This window comes from Mustelus asterias, chromosome 7, assembly GCF_964213995.1.
Source record: "Mustelus asterias chromosome 7, sMusAst1.hap1.1, whole genome shotgun sequence".
NCBI classification, from domain to species: Eukaryota; Metazoa; Chordata; class Chondrichthyes; order Carcharhiniformes; family Triakidae; genus Mustelus; species Mustelus asterias.
The window spans coordinates 97,433,887-97,459,308 of NC_135807.1; the positions used below are offsets into that span (position 1 = coordinate 97,433,887).

The 25,422-nt window shown below is 42.3% G+C and overlaps 1 protein-coding gene across 1 annotated transcript in view; it reads right to left on the bottom strand.

The window, feature by feature from the left end:
• The window catches only part of vps41 (VPS41 subunit of HOPS complex), a 169,899-nt gene that overhangs the window by 131,524 nt on the left and 12,953 nt on the right, over positions 1-25,422 (bottom strand). The window contains exon 2 of the mRNA XM_078216544.1: positions 21,313-21,351. Within this exon, the coding sequence (XP_078072670.1) occupies positions 21,313-21,351 (39 nt within the window). The remainder of the gene's footprint in view (positions 1-21,312; positions 21,352-25,422) is intronic.

Sequence of the window (25,422 nt, forward strand, 5' to 3'; positions counted from 1 at the left end):
AACATAACGAGCTCCCACAATGAGGTCTTGACCAAATTATGCCTGTAATTTGCAGTGGAAAAACAATCGAGTCAGACTGTGACTCTGTTCCAAGTTTCTTACTTTAAAATTAAGCCATTCCTATCTCGCGTGACCTTCTGACTCAGACCAGGCAAGATCACACCTGCGCAGCAGCTTCCCGGGGCTTACTGTCCAATCCAGGAGAGTCGAAGGTAAGTAAGCCACACCCTCCTCTTTTTTTAAGATTACTAACTGCTTAAACCGGGTAGGCTTGAAGGTTCGGTCAATTTAACGAAGCGCCCATTGGGGTGGGATGGGTTAGTGCTATAAATACCCAGAAGCGGTTTTAGTTCTTATAATTTTCTCCGAGTAACTATTGCCATTTGACAGTCGGAATTACCTGAAGTTTGTGATTTAAATCATGTTGTTGGATGGTTCCCTGTGCCGGGCAATTGCCCAACGGGTTGCGATGGGTTCTTTTACATCCAGCTGACAGTCCAGAAAGGACCTCAGGGCTCGATGTCTCATCTGAAAGACAACAGGTGGGGATTCTTTGAACTTGTTCACCCTGCCCCCACTGCTTGTGAGAATAAAGAACCAAAAGTCCATTCACTGCAGCGGCACCGGAGAATCCCAGCTATGGACAAGGTCGGAAGTTTCCAATGAATAGTTCAGATGGTAGAAAACTTTCTCAGTACTGCACTCTAGTGTTGGCCTTGATCTGTGCTCCTGGAGTGGGGCTTGAACCCACAACCTTCTGATTCAGAGGCAAGAGTACTATCAACTGAGCCATGGCTGACAAGACATGGTCACTTGATGTTGTCAGCAGCAAATGAAATATGATCATCTGAACAATGATCATTTAAAACAGTCTTACCTTAACAGTTCTATTTCATGTCTTTAGTTTCCCATGGGGCCTTCAAGCATCCCCCAGCAGATGGTCAAGGAGAAAAGCGATAACTCCTCAGAGGACATCACAATACTGAGGGATCATTATCGCAGGACTCATGCACCAGCTCAGATAGTCATACTTTGGTGGGACTGATAAGGCAAATAGTTGGGTTTTCACCTTGTGACTCATACATTGTGCAAAGAGGAAGGGCAGGTGTAGGACAGGAATAGTAATGGAGAATCCATATCAGAGGCCTCACAACAGCCCATAGAATCCTCCGTGCAGAAGGGGGACATTTAGCCCATCGTGTCTGCACCGACTCTCTGAAAGAGCATCTTATCCAGATTCATCCCCCACCCTATCCCCATAATCTCACGCATTTACCATGGCCAAGCCACCTAACTGTGGGAGGAAGCCTGAGTACTCAGAGGAAACCCACACAGACACGGAGAGAATATGCAAACTCCACACAGACAGTCACCCAAGGCCAAAATTGGACCTGGGTCCCCTGGCACCATGAGGCAGCAGTGCTAACCACTGTTCCACCATACTGCCCGATGTGGTGTATTTGGACATGAACACTGCACTTTGGGTGTGGTCAACGAGGATACATCTGGAGTCACAACAAAGAATTTGCAATGTACTGGCAGGCTTTCAAGCAGTGCCAAGCAGGCTTCCCGAGAAGCTCTCAAGCATGAGTGACATCTCGTTGCTGGGCCTGTGTGATGTCTTCGTTTATAGGACATGAAACATCGCAATCAAACGAGTACATGAAGGCTTCATCAATGGAAGCAGGGATTCAACTCAAAGCACTTCCGCTTCTCACTCATTGGCCCTCTCCTCCATCACGATTCCATATGTTGCTTCATTTCCCAATAGCTGGGTCTGCCCCTGTACATTTTCAGGTGGAGCAATCTTTACCAGGACCTCATGTGCCCCAAAGTTCAGTGAGCATTGGTTAAGAGCATCTCAGCAGTCAGTGAAGGAATCTGAATGGCCTCTGCCTCTACTGAGTTCACAGGAGTTGCACCATGTTGAAGTACCATGAAGTGGTACTGTCAAAATTTGTACATACACAGAGGTATGCACTTGGGTGTGTTACACGGCTAGATTGGCAAGTCTGCTTATTTTGGATCCATATAAATATTATTTCTTTTCACCACATTCCCATCTTGCCCATTTTTGTCCCCTGACTGCAAGGTCCTTTTCACTTGTGCTGAATGCTAAGAAATGAATACCAAGCAATGGGAGTGATGTGAAAGTGTCTGGTTGTTTACAGGATTTCTTTACAGGGAATGGTTGGCAGGGCAGCGGCTTTTGAATGTGATTGCCAGATGGGAGGATTGAAGTCAGCTTCACAATAATGAGGACACCCTGAATAGCTGTGTGCACTGCTGCTGATGCACTGCACTTCCTCCTTGGAATAATCTGAAGAGGCGCTATATTCTACACCATGTTCCACCTGATGATTCAAACCTTGCTGCTGTGTAGTATGCACACATGTTGTGCAGTATGCAGCATACCACAGTCATTCTGAAGGCCCTGGTTGGTATGTCTTGAAAGGCATTTTTAGATCTGTCTAGGCATCCAAAGTGTACATTCAGCATGCCAATGACTTGCTCAGTGACACATCTGGTTGCCTGGCTCTCATTGTAGGGTTCCTTGATCTCAGTGGAAATGTTCATCATGGGTATCAGCACCTACATTTTAAGTGGGTATCTCTCGTCTCCAACTAGCCAGTCGAGAAGTCTGCTTCGAGGTGAGAGGGGATCAAGGAGGGTGGACTGCTGCAAGATGAAAGTATAATGGTAGCTGTCCAAGAATTTTTTGAACACCTGCATAAAGATTGAGTGAAAGCACTTGCAGTTGATGAATACTCCTGGGTGATCTGGGTTAAGGGTTACTTGCCATATGCATGCAGTCTTGGCGCCCTGCACTTGGGGGAAACCACCCACTCATTCTAACAGGTACCATCACAGGACAAACTGACGTAATTGCCTGCCCTGGAAAACAAGCCTTCAGTCACCTTTCTTATAGATTTGTGGGCTGCCAACCACAAGGTCCTAAAAAGTCCCTGGCAGATTCATGGAGGAATGAGAGGCAAAGATGTTGAGGATGTTGGTGACTTGGATAACCACTAGTAAATCATGGCCAAGAAGTCCAGCTGACAGCTAGTCGAAAATGTCTGCCATCACATAATGCAAGACTTTTAGCCTATTGAGACATTGGTGTTCCAACATGTCAACAAAGTTCATCCTCTGCCTGTAAACACTGTGTCAGATATGGCTTCCATCACTGTTGACCTCATTGGAGAACTCAAGTAGCATAGCATACCCATGATGATGACAGATCAGAAGTACAAACCTCCAAAGTGGTCAATTGAATTTTCAAAGTTGGTAAACATAATCTTCAAGGTGTGCAAAGTTATCGCTCAGAACAAATACTGTGAATGAGTCTCTTTACCTAAGCAGGCAGGAAAGCGGCTTCAATACCTATATGTACGCTTCCCATCATGTTGTCAGCCCCGCATTTGCCACATGTGCTCATTGCTTTCAATGGTGAATTCCAGGCAGCCCATGAAACCTGGAAACCCAGAGTTGAATGACAAAAACAGATTAAGATCACTGTAATTGACTAATAATATATTGAAATCGACCATCCTTTTCTCCCAACAGGGTTACAAATATGCAGGGTGGTCGGTCGGTCAGTGACGGGGGTGGTCAGTGAGGGTAATGGGGGTGGGGTATAGTCGGGAGAGGTGGTCGAGTGGTCGTGTGGGAGGTTAGGAGGGCAATTGGGGAGCTGGAAGGATGGCCAGGGGTGGATCCTGAGGGAGGATAGTTTGGAGCGTGGGAGGTAATTAGGTGGGGGTTGGCAGGACTATCTTTAACTCTTCTAACTTTTCCTGAGTAACTATTCCTGTAAAATAGTCAGAACCATCTGAAGTCTGTGATTTAAATCAACATATCAGAGTCAATGTTCAACAGTGGCTAAGTAGCTCAGTCACCTCCACAAATTGGCAACAGATTTAGGTTAATAAGCACCAGGAAGAGCGTAGTTGGATTTTTAAAAGAGGAAATGCCATCAAAACTGATTAACTGATTCTTGAATCCACAACCTCAAAGCCATGATGGGAGTTCCCACGTATCAGCTCTACACATATGAAATATGATGCATACTCAAGGGAAAAGGATATAGAGAAATACAGGAGCTGGGGCCATTAAGAACCAATTGGGCCGGATGGCCTGAGATTGTGCTGTAAATTCAATGCAATAACAAAGACCAGTGCAGTTTACGGTTTCCAAAGAACTCTCCTTCATATTGCAGAGCTCCAAAACAAGCAATAGAAGGGCTTCTTCCATCTATAAACACTGGAAAAAGTACAAAAGAATTACAAGGGTGACACTGGAACTGAGAGGTTATGACTACCAAAGTAAATTGGACCAGATAAAAGCTATTTTCTCTAGAAAAGGCAAAGAGGTGACCTGATAGATATTTATGAAATTATGATTTGATAGAATAGATAAAGAGTTGTTTCCACCCGAGAGGAAACCCAAAACTAGGGACCACAAATAAATCCAAAAAAGAATTGAGTATAAACCTTTTGACCCATAGGAATTGTTGGAATGTGTAACCCACAACCACTCAAAGTAATTGAGGCAAAGAGCATTAAAGTGGGGACAGAAACAAAAGGCAGTAAGGAGAAAAGTGGAAGGCAGTGAAACCAAAGACAAAAATCAAAAAAAGGCCGCATTACATCATAATTTTAAGAGGGCAACGAATGCCAAAAAAAAACAAGCCTGAAGGCTCTGCGTCTCAACGCAAGGAGCATTTGCAATAAGGCGGATGAATTAACTGAGCAGACAGTCATTAATGGAAATGTATTAACTGGGACCACTGGCTCCAGGAATGGGAACTCAACATCCAAGGGTATTCAGGAAAGATAGACAGAAAGGAAAGGGGGTGGGATAGCATTACTGGTTAAGGAGGAGATTAATGCAATAGTAAGGAAGGACATTAGCCTGGACGATGTGGAATTTGTATGGGTGGAGCTGTGGAAAAGCAAAGGACAAAAACGCTACAGACCACCAAACAGTAGTAGTGAGGTTGGCAACAAGCAGAAAATTAGAGATGCTTGCAGTCAGGATGCAGCAGTTATCATGGCTGACTTCAATCTACACATTGATTGGGCTCACCAAACTGGTAGCAATGCGATGGAGGAGGTTTTCTTGGAATGTATAAGGGATGGTTTTCTTAACCAATATGTCGAGGAACCAAATAGAGAGCAGGCCATCCAAGGCTGGGTATTGTGTAATGAGAGGGGATTAATTAGCAACTTATGGTGCAAGATCGTTTAGGGAAGAGTGACCATAATACGTAGAAATTCTTCACTAAGATGGAGAGTGACACAGTTAAATCTGAGACTAGGGTCCTGAACTTGAGGAAAGCTAACTTTGAAGGTATGAGACGAGCATTGGCTGGGATAAGATGGCAAAGGATACTTAAGTTTTTGAATAGCGGATAGGTAATGGCAGACATTTAAAGAACACATGAATGAACTTCAACAACTGTACATCCCTGTCTAGTGTAAGATTAAAATGGGGAAGGTGGCTCATCCATGGCTAACAAGGGAAATCAGGGGTCGTGCTAAAGCCAAAGAAGAGGCATATAAATTGGCCCTATAAAGTAGCAAACCTGAGGGCTGGGAGAAATTTAAAATCCAGCAGAGGAGAACAAAGGGTCTAATTCCGAAGGGGGAAATAGAATATGAGAGTAGGCTTGCAGAAAGCATAAAAATTGACTGCAAAAGCTTCTATAGATATGTGAAAAGAAAAAGACTGGTAAAGACAAATGTAGGTCCCTTACAGTTAGAATCAGGTGAATTCATAATGGGCAACAAGGAGATGGCAGACCAGCTGAACAAATACTTTGGATTTGTCTTCACTAAAGAGGACACAAATAACCTTCCAGAAATACTAGGGGACAGAGAGTCTAGCATGAAGAAGGAACTGAATGAAATCCTTATTAGTCAGGAAATGTATTGGAGAAATTGCTGGGATTAAAACCCAATAAGTCCCCAGGGCCTGATGCTCTGCATCCCAGAGTACTCAAGGAAATGGCCCTAGAAATAGTGGACACATTGGTGAACATTTTGCAGCATTCTATAGACTCTGGAAGAGTTCCAGTGGATTGGAGGGTAGCTAATATAACCCCACAGTTAAAAAAAGGGGGGAGAAAAAACAGTGGTGGGGAAAATGCTGGAGTCAATTATTAAGGATGTAATAACTGAGCATTTGGAAAGCGGTGACAGGATTGGTCCAAGTTAGCATGGATTCACTGAAGGGAAATTGTGCTTGACAAATCTTCGAGAACTTTTTGAGGATGTGATCAGTGGACAAGAGTGAACCAGCCAATGTTGTGTATCTGGACTTTCAAAAGGCTTTTGACAAGGTCCCACACAAGAAATTAGTGAGCAAAATTAAAGCTCATGGTATTGGGGGTAATGTATTGACGTGGGTAGAGAACTGGTTGGCAGACAAGAAACAGAGAGTGGGAATAAACAGGTCCTTTTCAGTGTGGCAGGCAGTGACTAGTGGGATACCGCAGGGATTCAGTGCTGGGACCCCATCTATTCACAATATACATTAATGGTTTGGACGAAGGAATTTCATGCAATATCTCCAAATTTGCAGACGACAGCAAGCTGGATGGCAATGTGTGCTGTGAGAAGAATGCTAAGAGGCTGCAGGGTGACTTGGACAAGCTGGCTGAGTGGGCAAATACAAAATAATGTGGATAAATGTGAGGCTATCCACTTTGGTGGCAAAAACAGGAAGGAAGATTATCTTGAATGGTGGCAGTTTAGGAAAAGGGGAAGTGCAACATATTCTGGGTGTCATGGTGGAACAGTCATTGAAGGTTGGCATGCAGATACAGCAGGCAGTGAGGAAAGCTAATGACATGCTGACCTTCATAACAAGAGGATTTGAGTATAGGAGTAAGGATGTCTTGCTGTAGTTATACTGGGTCTTGGTGAGGCCATACCTTGAGTATTGTGTGCAGTTTTGGTCTCCTAGTCTGAAGAAGCCTACTGAATGTAAGCCTACTTGTGACTAATAAATAAATTTTACTTTGGCATTCTTGCTATTGAGTGAGTCCAGTGAAGGTTCACCAGACTTACTCCTGGAATAGTAGGACTGATATACGAAGAGAGACTGGATCGACTGGGCTTGTTCTTACTGGAATTAAGAAGAATGAGAAGGGATCTCATGGAAATATATTAAATCCTGATGGGTCTGGACAGGCTAGATGCGGGAATGTTCCCGATGTTGGGGAAGTGCAGAACTAGGGGTCACAATCAAAGAATATGGGGTAAGCCATTCAGGACTGAGATGAGGAAGAACTTCTTCACTCAGAAAGTTGTGAACCTGTGGAGTTCTCTACCACAGAGAGCTGTTGAGGCCAGTTCGTTAGATATGTTCAAGAGGGAGCTGGACTTGACCCTCATGGATAAAGGGATCAAGGGATATGGGGAGAAAGCGGGAGTGGGATACTGAAAGTGCATTATCAAATTGAATGGTGGTGCCGCCTCAAAGGGCCGAATGACTTACTCCTGCACCTATTTTCTGTGTTTCTAAAGGATTTAAGGGGACGCTAAGTAAGTACATGAGGAAGAAAGGAATAGACGGATATGTTGATATGATGAGGTGAAAGGGGGATGAGGTTCGTGTGGAGCATAAACCAGCTGGGCTGAATTCTTAGTTCTTTGATACAAAATTCTGCATAATCTGTGTGAAATGTAACAAGTCAATAAAAACAACCACAGACAACCTAAAATGAAACACCAGGTTTCAGGTTCCTGTCATAATATGGAATATAGTACCAGGAGCTCCAACAATGATCGAGTAGCGATGCTGATATTCCTATACCACATTTGTACAATTTATTTTTCAAACATACACAAAGTATTTGCTCACATCACTTCTCAGTAAATTACATATTTACTTAAAAAATACTTATTTAAAAGGGAGAATTTTAATATCACTGTCTCACATGTCAAAAATAGCACATTGCAAGAAAGCTTTGTTCGTCAAAAACAAGTACCTGGAGAAAACTCTCACAGGCGTAAATAAAAGGAAAATCAATAATTTTGTTAAATTTTAATAATCCTGCAAACCCACAAATATAACCACTAATGTTCTGAGTTGAAATGACAGTTAGTTATGTTTCTATGGCAACCTTGTGCAACCAGTAACAAGTTTTGACTTGTAGCAGGACAAAGACATGAACAGAAAGACATTCTACTCTTACGCCATCAGAGAACAGAGACATCACTGAGCTTGAGAAAAATCAATGGTGTGTGCAATAAAGTTCTACAACATAATATATTTTAATTTGTTCCATCTCATAAGATTTAGCATTATTGATTTTTATTGGTGTGATGTTTCCTAGATTTAAAATTTCAAAATGAAGATTGTATTTTCTCTGGTTTAAATGAAGCTTGTGCGAGTTTGATATTATAGCATCATAATTAAATTGGCATTTGTAGTGGGCCTTAAGAGACCTTTCATTTGGCGATCAAAATAAAACTGACCCTACCTCTCCAGACAGTCCTGCAGAGCAGTGATTGAATTAATCAGAGACCAGACCAAAGTATAATTTGTTGATTTGCACTCTTAAGATAACACTTAAGTTGGGGTGAGATCGGGTGAATCTCATTAACATATTATCTTACCGGAAGTAATCCCAGTAGCAACCATGGACAAGATAAATATTACAGAACATTTAAAACAGTCAAGCAACGTGTGTGTGTGTGTGTGTGTGTTGGGGGGGGGGAAGAAGAGAGAGAAGAAGAGAGAAGAGGGGGGGAGAAGAAGAGAGAAGAGAGACCTGTCACCTCCCACTTTAAAAAGATGCAGGAGACTTATTTATAACTCTGAATTTGTTTTGTTATCTCAACTAGGTGAGAATCAACTTGATTGTCTGAAGTAGATGTGAAAATCTCATGGCATTATTTGAAGATAGCCATGATGTGGAGGTGCCGGCATTGGACTGGGGTAAACACAGTAAGAAGTCTCACAACACCAGGTTAAAATCCAACAGCTTTATTTGGTAGCACAAGCCACTAGCTTTCAGAGCGCTGCTCCTTCATCAGGAGTTCTGTTCACAAACAGGGCATATAAAGACACAAACTCAATTTACAAAATAATGGTTGGAATGCGAGTTTTTATAGGTAATAAAGTCTTAAAGGTACAGACAATGTGAGTGGAGAGAGGGTTAAGCACAGGTTAAAGAGATGTGTATTGTCTCCAGTCAGGGTAATTAGTGAGATTTTGCAAGCCCAGGCAAGTCATGAAGGCTGCCTTGAAGAACGCTTACCCGAAGATCAGAGATCATGGTTAAGGCCGTCCTCATGTGATCTTTGGGTAAGCGTTCTCCAAGGCGGCTTTCACGACACACGACGACGCAGAGTCACTGAGCAGAGACTGATAGCCAAGTTCCGCACACATGAGGATGGCCTCAACTGGGATCTTGGGTTCATGTCACACTATCTGTAACCCCCATGACTTGCCTGGGCTTGCAAAATCTCACTAACTGTCCTGGCTGGAGACAATACACATCTCTTTAACCTGTGCTTAACCCTCTCTCCACTCACATCGCAGCGCTCCGAAAACTAGTGGCTTGTGCTACCAAATAAAGCTGTTGGACTTTAACCTGGTGTTGTGAGACTTCTTACATTATTTGAAGAGCCAGGAGTTTTCTCAGTGTCCTGGCCAATATCCATCCCTCAACAAAAGACCCAAAATATCTGGGCATTATTTAATTCCTGTTTCTGGGAGCTTCGACTATGTTAATTAACTGCTGCAATTCCGACATATCAGTGACAGTACTTCAAAAGCACTTGATGATTGTCAAGCACTTGGGATATCCTTTGTTCATAAGCAGTGCTATACAAATGCAAGTCTATCTCTTTTTTCACAGCTGGGTCTCTTCTTACTCAAAATGCAGTTGATGGCTCTTTGGTCAGAACTGATCCCAAGACTGATTTCTGGGACGAGGGGATTGTCCAATGAGAAGAGATTTGTATTTAGAAGAAAGACAGGTGATCTGATTGAAACACAAAATCCTTAAAGGGTTTGCCAATGTAGATTATGGGAGGATGTTTTCCTGACTGGGGAGTCTAGAACTAAGGGTAAAGCAGCATCTCCCGAAGTACCTGTTGGATTGATCAGGTCTTTCCCACAAGTGGAATCATATTGGTTCCCTATACCCTATCAAACCCTTTCACAATCTTAAAAAGGACAAAATGCCAGGTGACCCTTGAACCTTCTCTTTCCCAGAGAAAAAGAGCCCCAGCCTGTTCAACATTTTCTGATTGGCATAACCTTTCATTTCTGGTCAAACTAGTAAATCTTTTTGCACTTTCGTTCGTCCCTCTATATTCGTTTTAATAATGTAGACACTAGAACTGTTCACACAGTACTACATACTAACTAAGTACTAACTGACATTGCATGAGTTCAACATCTGTTTTTCAATTTTATCTTTACGGAAATGAACCCCAGCACTTTTATGGTCTTATTAAGCTGCTTAGCTACTATAGTCGTTCGTGTATCTGTACCTTCTCCACCCTCCTACTCTTTCTGCTCCATGACCCCATTTGGACAAACAGGTGCCATAGCCAAAGTGGCTCAGAATGAATTCAAAAGAACATAAGTAGGAGCAGGAGCAGACCGTATGGCCAGTCGAATCTACTCTGCCATTCTATATGATTGTGGCTGATCTTGGGTTTCAACATCACTTTCCCCTCGCTCCCCATATCCTTTAATTCCAAGAGACCAAAAATCTGCCTTAAATATACTTGATGCTGGTGCATCCACGATAATCCTTTTAAGTGAAGAAATTTCTCATCACCTCAGTCCTAAATGGTCAGCTCCTTATTTTGAAACTGCGCCCCGTTGTTTTAGATTCCCCAGTCTAGGGAAACAATGTCTCAGTATCTATCCTGTCAAGCCTCTTCATGATCGTGAATGCTTCAATGAGAACACCTCTCATTCTTCTAAATTCCGATGCAAGCATATTCTTCCTAAATATGGAGACCATATTTGCACACAGTATTCTAAGCCGTGATCTTTTTCCTGTAAATCTTCCCTTCTTGATGCCCCTCTTTTATTGTATGAGTGGAAAGGAGCCTACATAGTGCCATTCTCTCACATTTGAGTTTGTGCAAATATACCATATATTGTTTTTCAAACTGGAGGTCTGTGACCAGCGGTGTGCCTCAGGGATCAGTGCTGGGTCCACTGTTATTTGTCATTTATATTAATGATTTGGATGAGAATATAGGAGGCATGGTTAGTAAGTTTGCAGACGACGCCAAGATTGGTGGCATAGTGAACAGTGAAGAAGGCTATCTCCGATTGCAACGGGATCTTGATCAATTGGGCCAGTGGGCTGACGAATGGCAGATGGAGTTTAATTTAGATAAATGCGAGGTGATGCATTTTGGTAGATTGAACCAGGGCAGAACTTGCTCAGTTAATGGTAGGGCGCTGGGGAGAGTTACAGAACAAAGAGATCTAGGGGTACAGGTTCATAGCTCCTTGAAAGTGGAGTCACAGGTGGACAGAGTGGTGAAGAAGGCATTCAGCATGCTTGGTTTCATTGTTCTGACCAATGAAACCAAGGAGTTGGGACATCTTGTTGAAGGCCACACTTGGAATACTGTGTATAGTTCCGGTCACCCTATTGTAGAAAGGATATTAAACTAGAAAGAGTGCAGAAGAGATTTACTAGGATGCTACCGGGACTTGATGGTTTGAGTTATAAGGAGAGGCTGGATAGACTGGGACTTCTTTCTCTGGAGCGTAGATGGCTGAGGGGTGATCTTATAGAGGTCTATAAAGTAATGAGGGGCATAGATCAGCTAGATAGTCAATATCTTTCCCCAAAGGTAAGGGAGTCTAAAACTAGAGGGCATAGGTTTAAGGTGAGAGGGAAGAGATACAAAAGGGTCCAGAGGGACATTTTTTTCACATAGAGAGTGGTGAGTGTCCGGAACAAGCTGCCAGAGGTAGTAGTTAAAAAAAGGGCGGCACGGACAAGTTGGGCCGGAGGGCCTATTACCATGTGTAAACCTCTGACTCTATACCAGCCCTTTAAATTAACCCCATCTCAAGTTTGCTGTTGAATCACACCAAAAACCAAAGGGATGGGAAATCCATCACTACTTTTAAAGGGGGAAAGCAAAAATATCTGTTTATGGATGGGTGGTGAGAGGAGAAATCAGGGCTGTTTGAGTTAAATGCTCTTCAAGCGTCTTAGTCAACAAGTTATCATAAGTTTTGGTTCCTGGCTTCGCTGGACGAACCAGGTTTCAGTGCAAATTGAACATTTTACTTCCTATTGTACTGAGAAAAGCTGGCACAAGCAGCTCATTTGCAATTTTACTTGCTTGTACAAAGTACTGAAAACGCTCTGCATACAACTCCACGATTCCTTTTCTTCACTGAAAGCTCACGAGTCCTAATTAACCCACCATTTCTCTTGCAGGCACTAGCAACTCGGGCTGCTCAGTATATTGTTTTTAACTGTCTTCTCAGTACTTCCCTTTTTACTCTAGAAACTGTTGACTTGAAGTATTTTTGTCCAAATAGCCTCAGCCATACAGCAAGGCATCCCTTTTCAAATACGCCACATACTCCCTGGAACCTCACCTTCTCTGATCGGACAAATCCCCTCTTTTAAAACCACACAGCTACACAGAAAGCTTTTTTCTTACTTAGTCTTCCTGCACTGGCACTTCAATCTTTAGTCCTGTTGTTTATTTTCCCCAGCCTTCTAATACGAGGACAAAAAATATTTTTCTTCTACTTAGGATCTTTTGATGAAACGAAACCCTTACTCATCGCCAAGTTTCTTTTTATAATGTCCTAACTATGTTGGGGGTTGTGGGTTTTTTTAAAAAGTAGATGTGGTTTGCACACGTAGATTCAAACTAACAACAACAAGGTTTATTCGAGGAGTTCTGACCCGTACAGAATAGAAAATTAAACTAAACAGCAGCCTGTGAAATGCCCTAATGACATAATCAAATCATGTGATCAGTTATTAAAGCAATCATGCAACTATTTAAATATATAACTGGGGATACTGTTCTCTGCAGCCAAAAACGTGGGTCCCAAAGGCTGGTTAGGACATCTCCTCAGAGCTGGAGAGGAACTTAAGAGTGGGAGATGCAGGATCCAGCTGTCGTAGTCCATGTAGGCACCAATGATGTAGGTAGAAGGGAAGGCAATGGCCTAGTGGTATTATTGCTAGACTATTAATCCAGAAACTCAGCTAATGTTCTGGGGACCTGGGTTCGAATCCTGCCATGGCAGATGGTGGAATTTGAATTCAGTAAAAGAAATTGGGATTAAGAGTCTGCTCATGACCATGAAACCATTGTCGATTGTCTGAAAAACCCATCTGGTTCTCTAATATCCTTTAAGGAAGGAAATCTGGCATGCTTACTTGGTCCAGCCTACATGTGATTCCAGAGCCAAAGCATGTGGTTAACTCTCAACTGCCCTCAGGCAACAAGAATGGGCAATAAATGCTGGCCAGCCAGCGACACCCATGTCCCATGAATGAATTTTTAAAAAAAGAGCAACTACAGCTATATTGGAAAGCAAAACCAAAGTGAAGAATTGCTGAATTAAAATCTGAACCAAAGAGAGTTGAATGCATGGCTCAAAGATTGGTGTGGCAGAAAGAAGTTTCCAATCACGGGGCACTGGCACTAATACTGAAGAATACTACAGGAAGATCTGGGTGTCACCGTACATGCATCACAAAACGTTAGCATGCAAGTAATTAGGAAGATAAATGGAATGGTGGCCTTTGTTGCAAGTAGGACACTCTTGCAACGACTTCCATAGTAAGAAGTCTGATGAAGGGGCAGCGTTCCGAAAGCTCGTGCTACCAAATAAACCTGTTGGACTTTAACCTGGTGTTGAGACTTTTTAACTGTGCCTACCCAAGTCCAACACCGGCATCTCCACATCTCCACATTTGAAGGTGACGTCACAGGTGGAGAAGGTGGTGAAGAAGGCATATGGCATGCTTGCCTTTATAGGACGGGGCATAGAGTATAAAAGTTGGGGTCTGATGTTGCAGATGTATAGAACGTTGGTTCGGCCGCATTTGGAATACTGCGTCCAGTTCTGGTCGCCACACTACCAGAAGGACGTGGAGGCTTTGGAGAGAGTACAGAGGAGGTTTACCAGGATGTTGCCTGGTTTGGAGGGGCTTAGTTATGAGGAGAGATTGGGTAAACTGGGGTTGTTCTCCCTGGAAAGATGGAGGATGAGGGGAGACTTAATAGAGGTGTATAAAATTATGAAAGGCATAGATAGGGTGAACGGTGGGAAGCTTTTCCCCAGGTCGGTGGTGACGTTCATGAGGGGTCATAGGTTCAAGGTGAAGGGGGGGGGGGGGGGGGGGGGGGGGGGGGAGAGGAGGTTTAACACAGATATCAGAAGGACATATTTTACACAGAGGGTGATGGGGGCCTGGAATGCGCTGCCGGGCAAGGTGGTGGAGGCAGACACACTGGGAACGTTTAAGACTTATCTAGACAGCCATATGAACGGAGTGGGAATGGAGGGATACAAAAGAATGGTCTAGTTTGGACCAGGGAGCGGCATGGGCTTGGAGGGCCGAAGGGCCTGTTCCTGTGCTGTATTGTTCTTTGTTCTATCATGGCTACAACTTACATGGTATTAGTGTGACTGTGCCTAGATACAATGCAAAGTTTTCATCGCTTTATTTAAGGAATGATATACTTGCAATGGCAAAGGTTCTCTTGGTCAATTTCAGTTATGAAGGGATTGTCATATAAGGAAAGATTGAGTAGGTTGGGTCTATACTTGTTTGAGTTTAGAAGAATGATAGATGATCTTATTGAAACATAAGATCCTGAAATGGTTGGACAAGGTAGAGCTTACATAAAGCTCTTGTTCTGATCCTCACAATTCAGGAAAGATATGAAGGTCCTTGAGAAGGTGCAGAGGATATTTTTCAGAATAGTTCTCAGCATGGGATGATTTTAGTTACAATGTTAGGTGGAAAGGCTGGTGTTTTTCTCCTTGGAGCAAAGGAGTTTGAGGAAAGATTTGATAGTGGCATAAATGACTACGATAGACTTAGACATGGTAGACAGGGAAAACTTTTCTCATTAGCTGATTGTACACGACCAAGGGGCATAGATTTAAGATTTTGGGAAAGAGATGTAGGGAGAATAAAAAATGCATCAACTAGTAATTACATGGAACTCACTGTCCATGAGGGTGTTGGATATAGAAACAATGATCTTATAAGTATTTGAAGGAAATAAACCTGCAGGACTACAGGGACCCAGCAGGAGTAGGACTGACTAGATTGCTCTGTAGAGAGCCAACTTGGAGTCAGTGGGTTGAATGACTTCCTTCTGTGCCATAAATGATTCTGGGATGCTGAGAGAATGTTTTGCCTTATGGGGAATCCAGAATTATAGGGCACAGTTTCAAAACAAGAGTTCTCCCTTGCTTAAGGCAAAGATGAGGAATTTCTTCTCAGAGGTTTATTAATCTTTGGAATTCACTACTACAGAGAGCAGATCAGCCATGATCTTACTGAATGGTACCGTAGGCTCAAGGGGCCAAATGGCCAATTCCTGTTCCCATTAATTATGCTACGTGGTGGACAGTTTGACAGTCAAGCAGGCTTTGTTCTTGACGGTGTTGAGCTTCTAGGTATCAGCCGTGGCTCAGCTGGATAGCAGTTCGTATCCGAATCAGAAGTTTATGAGTTCAATCCCAATCCAGAACTTTAGCACAACAATGAAAGCTCCACTGATGTAGAGGGAGTGCTACACTGTCAGAGGTGATTTTCTTCAGGTGAGACATTAAACCAAATCTCCCAACTGCCCTGTTGTGTGGGTGTAAAAACTCCCATGGCACTATTACAAAGAGTAGGAGAGCTATCGCCAGTATCCTAGCCAATTATTTATTGCTCAACGAACGTCAAAAGAACAGATGATCTGGTCATCATCAAATTATTTGAGAGATCTTGCAGTGTGCAAATTATCTGCCAAATTTCTTACACTTAAATAGTACTTCAAAAATGCTTTATTGGTTATAAAGGGGTTTGAGATGTCCATCAGTGGTGGTGACAGGCAATGTATAAATGCAAGCTTTTCTTCTGGTGTTATTGGAATGCACTTATTCAGGCAAGCGGGGAGTATTTCATCACACACCTGACTTGTGCCTTGGAGATGGTGGACAGGAGGTGAGTCAGGAGGAGGGTTACTTGCCGCAGTATTCCAGCCTCTGGCCTATTTTTGTAGCCATGGTATTTAAATGGCTGGTCCAGTTCAGTTCTTGATTAACAGTAACTCTCAGGGTGTAAATGCTGGATGATTCTATCAATACACGTTAAGGAGAAATAGTTAAGATTCTCTCATTGGCAATAGTCATTGTCCAATACTTGAGGCAGGAACCCTACATGGGGGAAAAACCAAAACCTCTTTTCCCCTACATAACACTTTATAATGCAGCAAACCCCTGCAAACAGGGATTACACTTTTTTTAAAAAGTTGTTAGCACAATGTTGACTCTATTTGTGACTTTACAGTAAAAGCATTGAAGTTTTCAGATCAATACAAAATATTAAAAGGCCCTCTGGCCCATTGAATACCAACTCTACCATCTCATTTCAGCAGGTTCTTTTTCAATCTCTCACTCTATTCTTCTACATTTGTCTGAAATTTCACAAGTTCTGATCCTGTGCCATTTTGTCCTGTTCCTTTTAAATATCTGAAAAGTATTGCTTTGTGATTCCTTTCACTGTTAAGTAGCTTATATAACATCTCAGAACCAACTCGAAAGGCTGTTGCTTATCAATCTCACTGCTCTTCACTTAGACACAGCAATTAAGCTGGTTACACTCTGTGCTGGCTTCAAGGCCTGTATAGACTCCATCAGTCATGCTTACCAGAACTATTCCCAAGGTGCAGCCTGACTAGCTTCCTAAATAGCTTCAACATGATCTTCAGGAATTTTAAGTAAATTAGTTAGCCACAAAAAACTGGCATCTGTTTACTGATTGTTTACTGCACCTGCATAATTTGAATAAAGATTCGACAGACACAAAATCACTTTTAATTAGTTATGTTCTATCAGAACCACAGAGTACAGTTACTTCTCATTTTACTTCCAACATGCAGAACTTCTCTATGTCGATTAACCCGGGTAGATGCAAATCCTAGAGCGCTTTCTGTGAACTACTGGCTGCTTCCTTTGATCAGATATTGCCCCCTGGTTTCACAATTTCAGAATTACTTTGCATTCCTTCACTCTTACTGGGTCAAAGTCTTGGAGCTCCTTAACAGAACAGTTAAGGAGTTAACTTAACTGTGCTGTTGAGTTGCTATAACAGACCTCTCGGGAGATATTTAACTCTCAAAAGATTTATCCCAGTGTGAAAGAAAAGCTCTTTGAGATGAATGCATCAGCTGTGGCTAAATAAGGAAGTTAAGTATTAAATTGAAAAAAACACAGTACAAACCTGCAAAGATCAGTGGTAGGTCAGAGGATTGGGTGGATAAAAAAGAGGCAGAAAGCAGAGTGTGAGAAAGCTAGCTATAATATAAAACTAACAGTTGCTACAAGCAGTTAAATAGGAAATGAGTAACTAAAACTAGTATTTGGGTAGAACCCGGCTGCAAGGGTTCAAAAATATGGCTCACCACCACTTTCTCAAGGCAATTAGGTATAGGCAATGCCCACTATCCTTTTTTGCTTGGGGGAGCATATTTACATATTTTCCCACTCAAGGGGCTGATGAGCAAATTTCGGAAAGAAAAGGTTTGACACAACAACAAACTGAATTTCAAAAAGAAGTTTGAGGTTTTAAGAAAGAAACAATTGTTCAGCAAAAGTACAGCAATGTCATAGCAATAAATTAAATTAAAAATGTAATAAAAACCAACAGGTTGTAAGAGAGTCAATGTATGCGAATTGACTATGTGAGTATGTGAACATGTATGTGTTGATGAAAGTAAGGAAACTGAGATTGGGCTTAAGGCAAACTCACACCCAACTCCACACTCCGTGTCTCGCACTCACCTCCACACACTCCCTTAGTCACTTGTTCCCACACACACACCTCCGGGCCAGACATGACCTCAATGTTTCCAAAAACTCTAAGCACCCACAGACACTCTCAAACTCTCTCTCTCACACACATGCACACATACCAAGAGTCAGTTCTTGTACCAAACCTCCCCGCCCCCAGCAGAGCTGGGTTCTACTCAAATGTCAGGGACCTAGTGCTACACAGGGAGCAGAAGACTCCAGAGCCCAACAGCAATCAGTCCCTCAAAGGACAAGACTTAACCCTGCATTAAGAATGCAACCTTCAGCCTTCAGAATGTGAGTGTCTTTGCAAATTTCATCTCTCCAGAAGGAGCGTCCCTTTGCAAAATTCTGATTAGGGAGTTCAGTTCTAATTATGAGGATGGACTGCCAATGCCTGTAGCTCTGAAGGTGACTGTTGTCTTAAATTTCTATGCCTTAGGCTCATTTCAGGTAACTCAGCCATATACTGCAAGTTGTAGCACATAATTGCATAAAGGTGGTGATGGATGTAATGTTCAGGCAAACAAATATCACCATCAGAATGGATGAGGTTAGACAGAGAGTGTCCCCCCGTCCCTTTGTGAGACACTGGCTGGTAGATCAGTTTTAATTGTATGAATGGGCAGCCATTAATTGTCCAGCTGAAACTTGATCGTGGTGGAATCATCGACAGGGCAGAAGCGAGCAGATAGTGAACTTTCCCTTCCACCTCCCTGACCCCACCAGAAATTATTAAATCCAACCTATTGTCCTTTTCTCATTGAACATTTCAATAAAAATAATAAAAAATGCTATGAGGCAGTCCCGTGTCCACATGCAGCAAGACTTGGACAACATTTTGGTTTGGGCTGAAAAGTGGCAAGGAACAGGCGTGCAAGTGCCAGGCAATGACCATCTCCAGCATGAGAGAATCTAACCATCTCCCCTTGACATTCAGTGGTATTATCATTGCTGAATCCCTCAATATCAATATCCTGATGTTACCATTGACCAGAAACTGAACTGGACCTACGTTATAAATACTGTGGCGACAAAAGTCGATCAGAAGCTGGAATTCTGCAGAGAGTAACTCACCTCCTGACTCCCCAAAGTCCACCGACAAGGCACAAGTCAGGAGTACAAGGGAATACTCTCCATTTATCCAGCTCCAACAACACCGAAAAAGCTTGGCGTCATCCAGGTCAAAGCAATTTACTTGATTGGTATCCCACCCACCAACTCAAATATTCACTTCCTCCACCGCAAACACGCAGTGGCAGCAGTGTGTGCTAGATGCACTGCAGCAACTCACCAAGGCTCCTTCAACGGCACCTTCCAAACCCACAATCCCTATGACCTAGAAGGACAAGGGCAGCAAATGCACGAGAATACCACCATCAGCAAATGCCCCAGCAAACCGCACACCATACTGACCTGGAACTACATCACTGTTCCTTGGTCAAAATCCTGAAACTTTCTTCCTAACAGCATGGTGGGCGATCGTGCATCACATAGACTTTAGTGGTTCAAGAAGTTAGCTCACCACCACCTTCCCAAGGGTAATCAGGGATGGGCAACAAATGTTGGCCTTGCTAGCGACACCACATCCCATGAAAGAATGAAAAATTCTATGAAATGAGAATGCTTCTCAAATAGCCAACATCTCAACTTGCACTGTTTGTGAACCATACAGCTTGCAGTAAGTGCATTCCATTTGTGTACACAAGTATTTGCATTACATTTTGTATGTTTTCACATTATATAGCATTTTACTTCATTTCTTACTTACTGGTATCTCTCCTTTCAATTTTGAGACTGTGAAGGCTTAAAAAGGACTGTTTTCAATAGGCAATAAAATATTCTGCTTTCAAGACTCTTTTCACTGTGTTTTACCATAGGTCAGGTCCCACACTCCTGTTTCACACATGATTCTTGAGTCACTTAGGAACCTATTAACAGGAATAGGCCATTTAGGTCCCTCAAGCCGGTTTCTGTCTTCAATAGGATCCCTTATAGGTAACAAAGATCAATCAATCTCAGATTTAAGATTGATCCAACTTCAAATGTTTTGCAGAAGAGAAATCTAAAGTTCTACTTCCCTGTTGTGAGTAGAAGTGTTTTTGAATTTCACTCTGTGACTGTAAATTGTTTAGACCATACACCCCTACCGATTCTATCTCCCCAATCTGTTCCCCTTAATATCTTAAAAACCTTAATACTATAAATTCCAGGGAAGACAACCCTATTTGTCGAAAGGCTTCTTGTGATTTAACCTAGGAGTCCACATATCATTCTGGTAAATCTATGCTGTACATCCTCCAACCATTTTATCTTTCCTAACATGTGGTGCCCAGAACTGTGCTCTGTACTCCAGGTGTTGTCTAACCCAGCAGGTATGGCAGCACCTGTGAAGAAACAGAGTTGACATTTCAGGTCTGTGACCTATAATCAAAGAAGCATTAGATAGGGCATTGGTATTCAAACTATTTCAAAGATCATGAAATCCCTACACTACAGAAGGAGGCCATTCGGCCTCCCACCCAAGCACTATTCCTGTAACCCTACACATTTACCCTGCTAATCCCTCTGACACTAGGGTCAATTTAGCTTGACCACTCAATCTAACCCACACATCTTTGGACTGTGGGAGGAAACTGGGGCACCCAGAAGAAACCCACGCAGACACAGAGACAAAGTGAAAACTCCACACAGACAGTGACCGAGGCCGGAAATGAACCTGGATCCCTGGTGCTGTGAGGCAGCAGTGCTAACCATTGTGCCACCCCAGAGTAATTGATTAGAGCATGTTAGAGCAGAACTTCTTCAGGATAGGCATTCCTGGAACAGAAGTGACAGTGAAATAAATACTAATCCAAAAGTACTCATGGGTACCGATTCTCGACATGGTGTCATTGGATGTTGCTGAGTGGATGAGCAGCAAAAGAGTTGTACCCTGATGTTGGATTCAATGTAAAAGCAGTTTCATCACCTAAAAACGATCAGGAGAGTAGGCTTGATGATTCAACTACATCCTGTGCTTTAAGTCCTCTACACCCCCTCAAGCTGTCTTGCCAAGTTCTCCATCACATCATTGCTCACAACGATTCAATTTCAACAGCACTTAGCCATCACTTTCTAGGCATCTTTCGTAGTACCATTGCCACTTGTTTCTTATGCAACATGATACACAAGGCTGACACGTTACTATTGCCAATGCTAATTTTCAGGTGATAGTTGTGTCTGTACTAAAATAGCACATTTATACTAGGTTTAGCTCACCTCAGATTCATCTGTGGATTCTTCATAGTTTTCAGTCTCCTGTAATAGACAAGACAGACGAGGATTAGAGTATTATCTGTGATTATGGAATGAAATTGGCTATTACTTGAAAAGAATTAAGGCAACAGGATATCGGAAATCTATAAGGAAGTGGGATTAAAGTACACTGTCCCACTGAAGAGTTAGCACTGGCCCAAGCATGATAGTGCAATGAACTTCTGTGTTGTAAATTCCAATAATACGACACATTAGCTGCCACTTTAGAGGGTTTAATTCAGAATTTTTTTTTAATATTAAAGAATGTCTTGTGCCCTTTGGAATTTATGAGGATTGGAAGGTAAAGGTGACCTTCAATTGAGTGGCTTGATGGGCCACAAAGGCATTAACTTCAAGCAAGGGAATGAATCATAAATAGACCCAATTGCACAGGGTGTCCACCGATACTGGTACTTTCACCTCCTCACCCTCCACCACCCGCTTTCCCCCACTTTCATGAACTGTCAGACATCTTGCATCTTGATAGCAAAGATAAGGAGGCTATTTGATAATGAGAGCATCAATTGAGACAAAGCCCAAATTATGCGCACACGTACACAGGTACAGTTCAACCAGGGGTTAGAGTGCAATCAAGAACAACAACTTAGCTAACTTTTCATTCAATAATTCAGAGCACTGGCTCTACCTCTACCCCAAGCAAGTGCAGCTAACTCAGCACAGATGTTTTGTATGGCACAGATGCTCACTCGGTTAGCTCACTGAGCCAGAGCATGTGTTGGCAGAACAGTGCAAAGCCATGATTGGGTGAAGTGGGGTCTTTCTGGATGCACGTGCTAAAGCTCAGAATCAGAATCTTATGAATCATGTAATGGCCAATCAGCCCATCTTTCTTGTACTAGCTCTTTGAAAGAGCTGTCCAATTTATTAGCCCTATACCACAAGCTCCAATTGAAGCTACCAAATGTATGGTAGCTAAATTTGCAGATGACACCAAGATAAGTAAGAAAGTAAGTGTTCAGGAGATCTAGAGAGTCTGCAAAGGGATATAGATAGGTTATATAAGTTGGCAAAATATTTGGCGGATGGAATATAATGTGGGAAAATGTGAACTTTTCTACTTTGGCAAGAATTTAAAAAAGTATATTTTTTAAATGGAGTGTGATTGCAGATGTTGGTGGTACAGAGGGATCTGGGTGTCCGGGTACATGAATCACAAAAATGTTAGTTATGGATGTACAGCAAGTGATTAGGAAGGCAAATTGAATGTTGGCATTTATTGCCAGGGTAATGGATTGTAGAAGCAGGGAAGTTTTACTGCAGTTGTACATGGCACTGGAGAGACCACATTTGGCGTACTGTGTAGTTTTGGTCTTCTTATTTGAAAAAAAAGTGTTAGAATGAGTCACTGAAGGGTCACTCAGCAAATTCCTGGGATGAAGGCCTTAACCTATAAAGGGTTAAACAATTGGGCCTTTACCCATTGGAGTTAAGAATCATAGGTGATTTTCACTGTACCCTCTCAGGCATCGACTCCAGCAAAGATCAAATTAAATGATTTGTAAAGGTTTACCACGACTTTAGTGTTTTGTTTTCAATGCCTCTTTTTACAAAGCCAAGAATCGCATACTCTTTAACTGCCTTATCAACTCACCATGCCATGTTCAAAGATTTATGAACAAGCATCGCAGGTTCCTCTGCTGTTGCACAGAGACAGCCTACCCACCTCAAATCAGTGCCATTTAAATTATGCAGCCTCGCCATGCTGTTCTCTCAAAGTATATCACCATACATCTACCCCAATTAAATGGCATCTGCTATGTGAGGGTCCATTTTCTAAAATCTGCTTTAAATGGACATTAGGACATAAGAACTAGGAGCAAGAGTTGGCCATTTGTTACCTTGAGCCTGCTTTGTTACAATTTTAACCTTAACTCCATTTGCTGCCTTCCTTCCAGAACCTTTGATTCCATTATCAAAAATCTGTCTAACTCAGCCTCAAATATATTCAGTGACCCAGCCTACGCTGCTTGCTGGGAAAAAGAATTCTAAAGGCTAATGACACAAAGAGAAGAAATCCCTCATCTCCATCTTAAATGGGAGTCTCCTTAATTTTAAACTGCACCATCCCTCCCAGTTCTGGATTCCCCCATGAAGGAAATAATATCTCAGCATCTACCCTATCAAGCCCCCCCTCAGAATCTTGTATGCTTCAATAAGATCTCTCATTCTTCTGAACTCCAATGAATATAGACTTAACGCTTCCTCATGAGAAAACTCCCAATTCCAGGAATCAGCCGAGTGATCCTTCTCCGAACTGCTTCCAATGCAAGTATATCCCTCCTTAAATAAGGCAACCAAAACTGTACACAATACTCTAGGTGTGGTCTCAGGAATGCCAGGACAGTTATAGATTCATATCTTTGATACTCCATCCTCCTTGCAATAAAGGCCAACATTACATATCACAGAAATCATAGAAACCCTACAGTGCAGAAGGAGGCCATTCGGCCCATCGAGTCTGCACCGACCACAATCCCACCCAGGCCCTACCCCCACATATTTACCCGCTAATCCCTCTAACCTACACGTCCCAGGACTCTAAGGGGCAATTTTTAACCTGGCCAATCAACCTAACCCGCACATCTTTGGACTAATGCCTTGCTAATTACTTGCTATACCTGCATTCTAATATTTTGTGATTCGTGTACAAGGACGCCCAACTCCCTCTGTAACAGGTATATTCTTCAGCCTCTATCCATTTAAATAATATTCTGCCTTTCCATTCTTTGTGACAAAAAGAGACCATATTTTCTTACATCACATTCAAACTACCAAATTTGCCAAATTCACTTAAACCCTCTTCACAACTTACTTCCCTAACAATCTTTGTTTCTATCGTCAGCAAATTTTGTTACATAGTTTGTCCCTTCATCCAAGTCGAAACATAGATCGCAAATAGTTGAGGCCCCAGCATGATCCATAGTATTCACTCAACAGTTTGCCAACCTGAAAATGACCCGTTGATCGTGGCTCTTTGTTTTCTGTTAGTTAGCAGTCCTCTACCCATGTTAATCTATCACCGCCAAACACTATAAGCTTTCATTTTACACAATAACTTTTAATGTGGTACCTTACCAAATGCCTTTTGGCAATCCAAACACACTACACCTGCTGGTTCCCCTTTATTAATCCTGCATATTACATGCTCAAGAGGTTATAATAAATGAGCTCAACAGGATTTCCCTTTCACAACACCATGTCAACTCTGCCTGATTATATTATAGTTTTCTGGTACTATCTCTTTAACAATGTGTTCTTGCATTTCCCCAAAGGCCTTCATAACTGGCTTATAGCTTTCTGTTTTGTGTCTCCCACCTTTCTTGAACAGAGGTGTTACATTTGAGGTTTTCCAATCAGTGGAACCTTTCCAGAATCTCAGGAATTTTGGAAGGTTACAACCAATGCACCTACTATCTCTGTAGCCACTTTTTTAAGACCATGGATCATGGGCGTCGCTGGCTGGCCAGCATTTATTGCCTATCCCTAGTTGACCAAGGGCTGCCGAGAGTCAACAACACTGCTGTGGCTCAAGTGTCACATGTAGGCCAGACCAGGTAGTGAACCAGATGGATTTTTCTGACAATCAACAATGGTTTCATGGTCATCAGTAGATTCTTAATTCCAGTTTTTTTTAATTGAATTCAAATTCCACCATCCGCCGTGGTGGGATTCGAACCCTGGTCCCCAGAGGGTTACCCTGGATCTCTGGATGAATAACCTTGCAATAATACTATGAGGCCATCATCTCCCCATCATATTAAGCCATATTAGATTTTCAATTACTTTTATCTGTTGATTTTTTTTTTACTATTCTTGGGATGCTGTTATGTCTTCTACTGAGAAGACAGATACAGAAAAGTTGTCCAAAGTCTCTGCTATAATGCTGCTAGCTATTTGCTACATTACCAAGTTTTGTATCATCCACAAAATTCAAAGTTGTCCTATCTCTACCCAAGTCAAGTAATTTATACACAAGAAAAACAGTAGTCCCAATACGAACCTGGAGGATTCTACTGCATACATCTCCTTCCCATTAGTCACTTACATACCAAG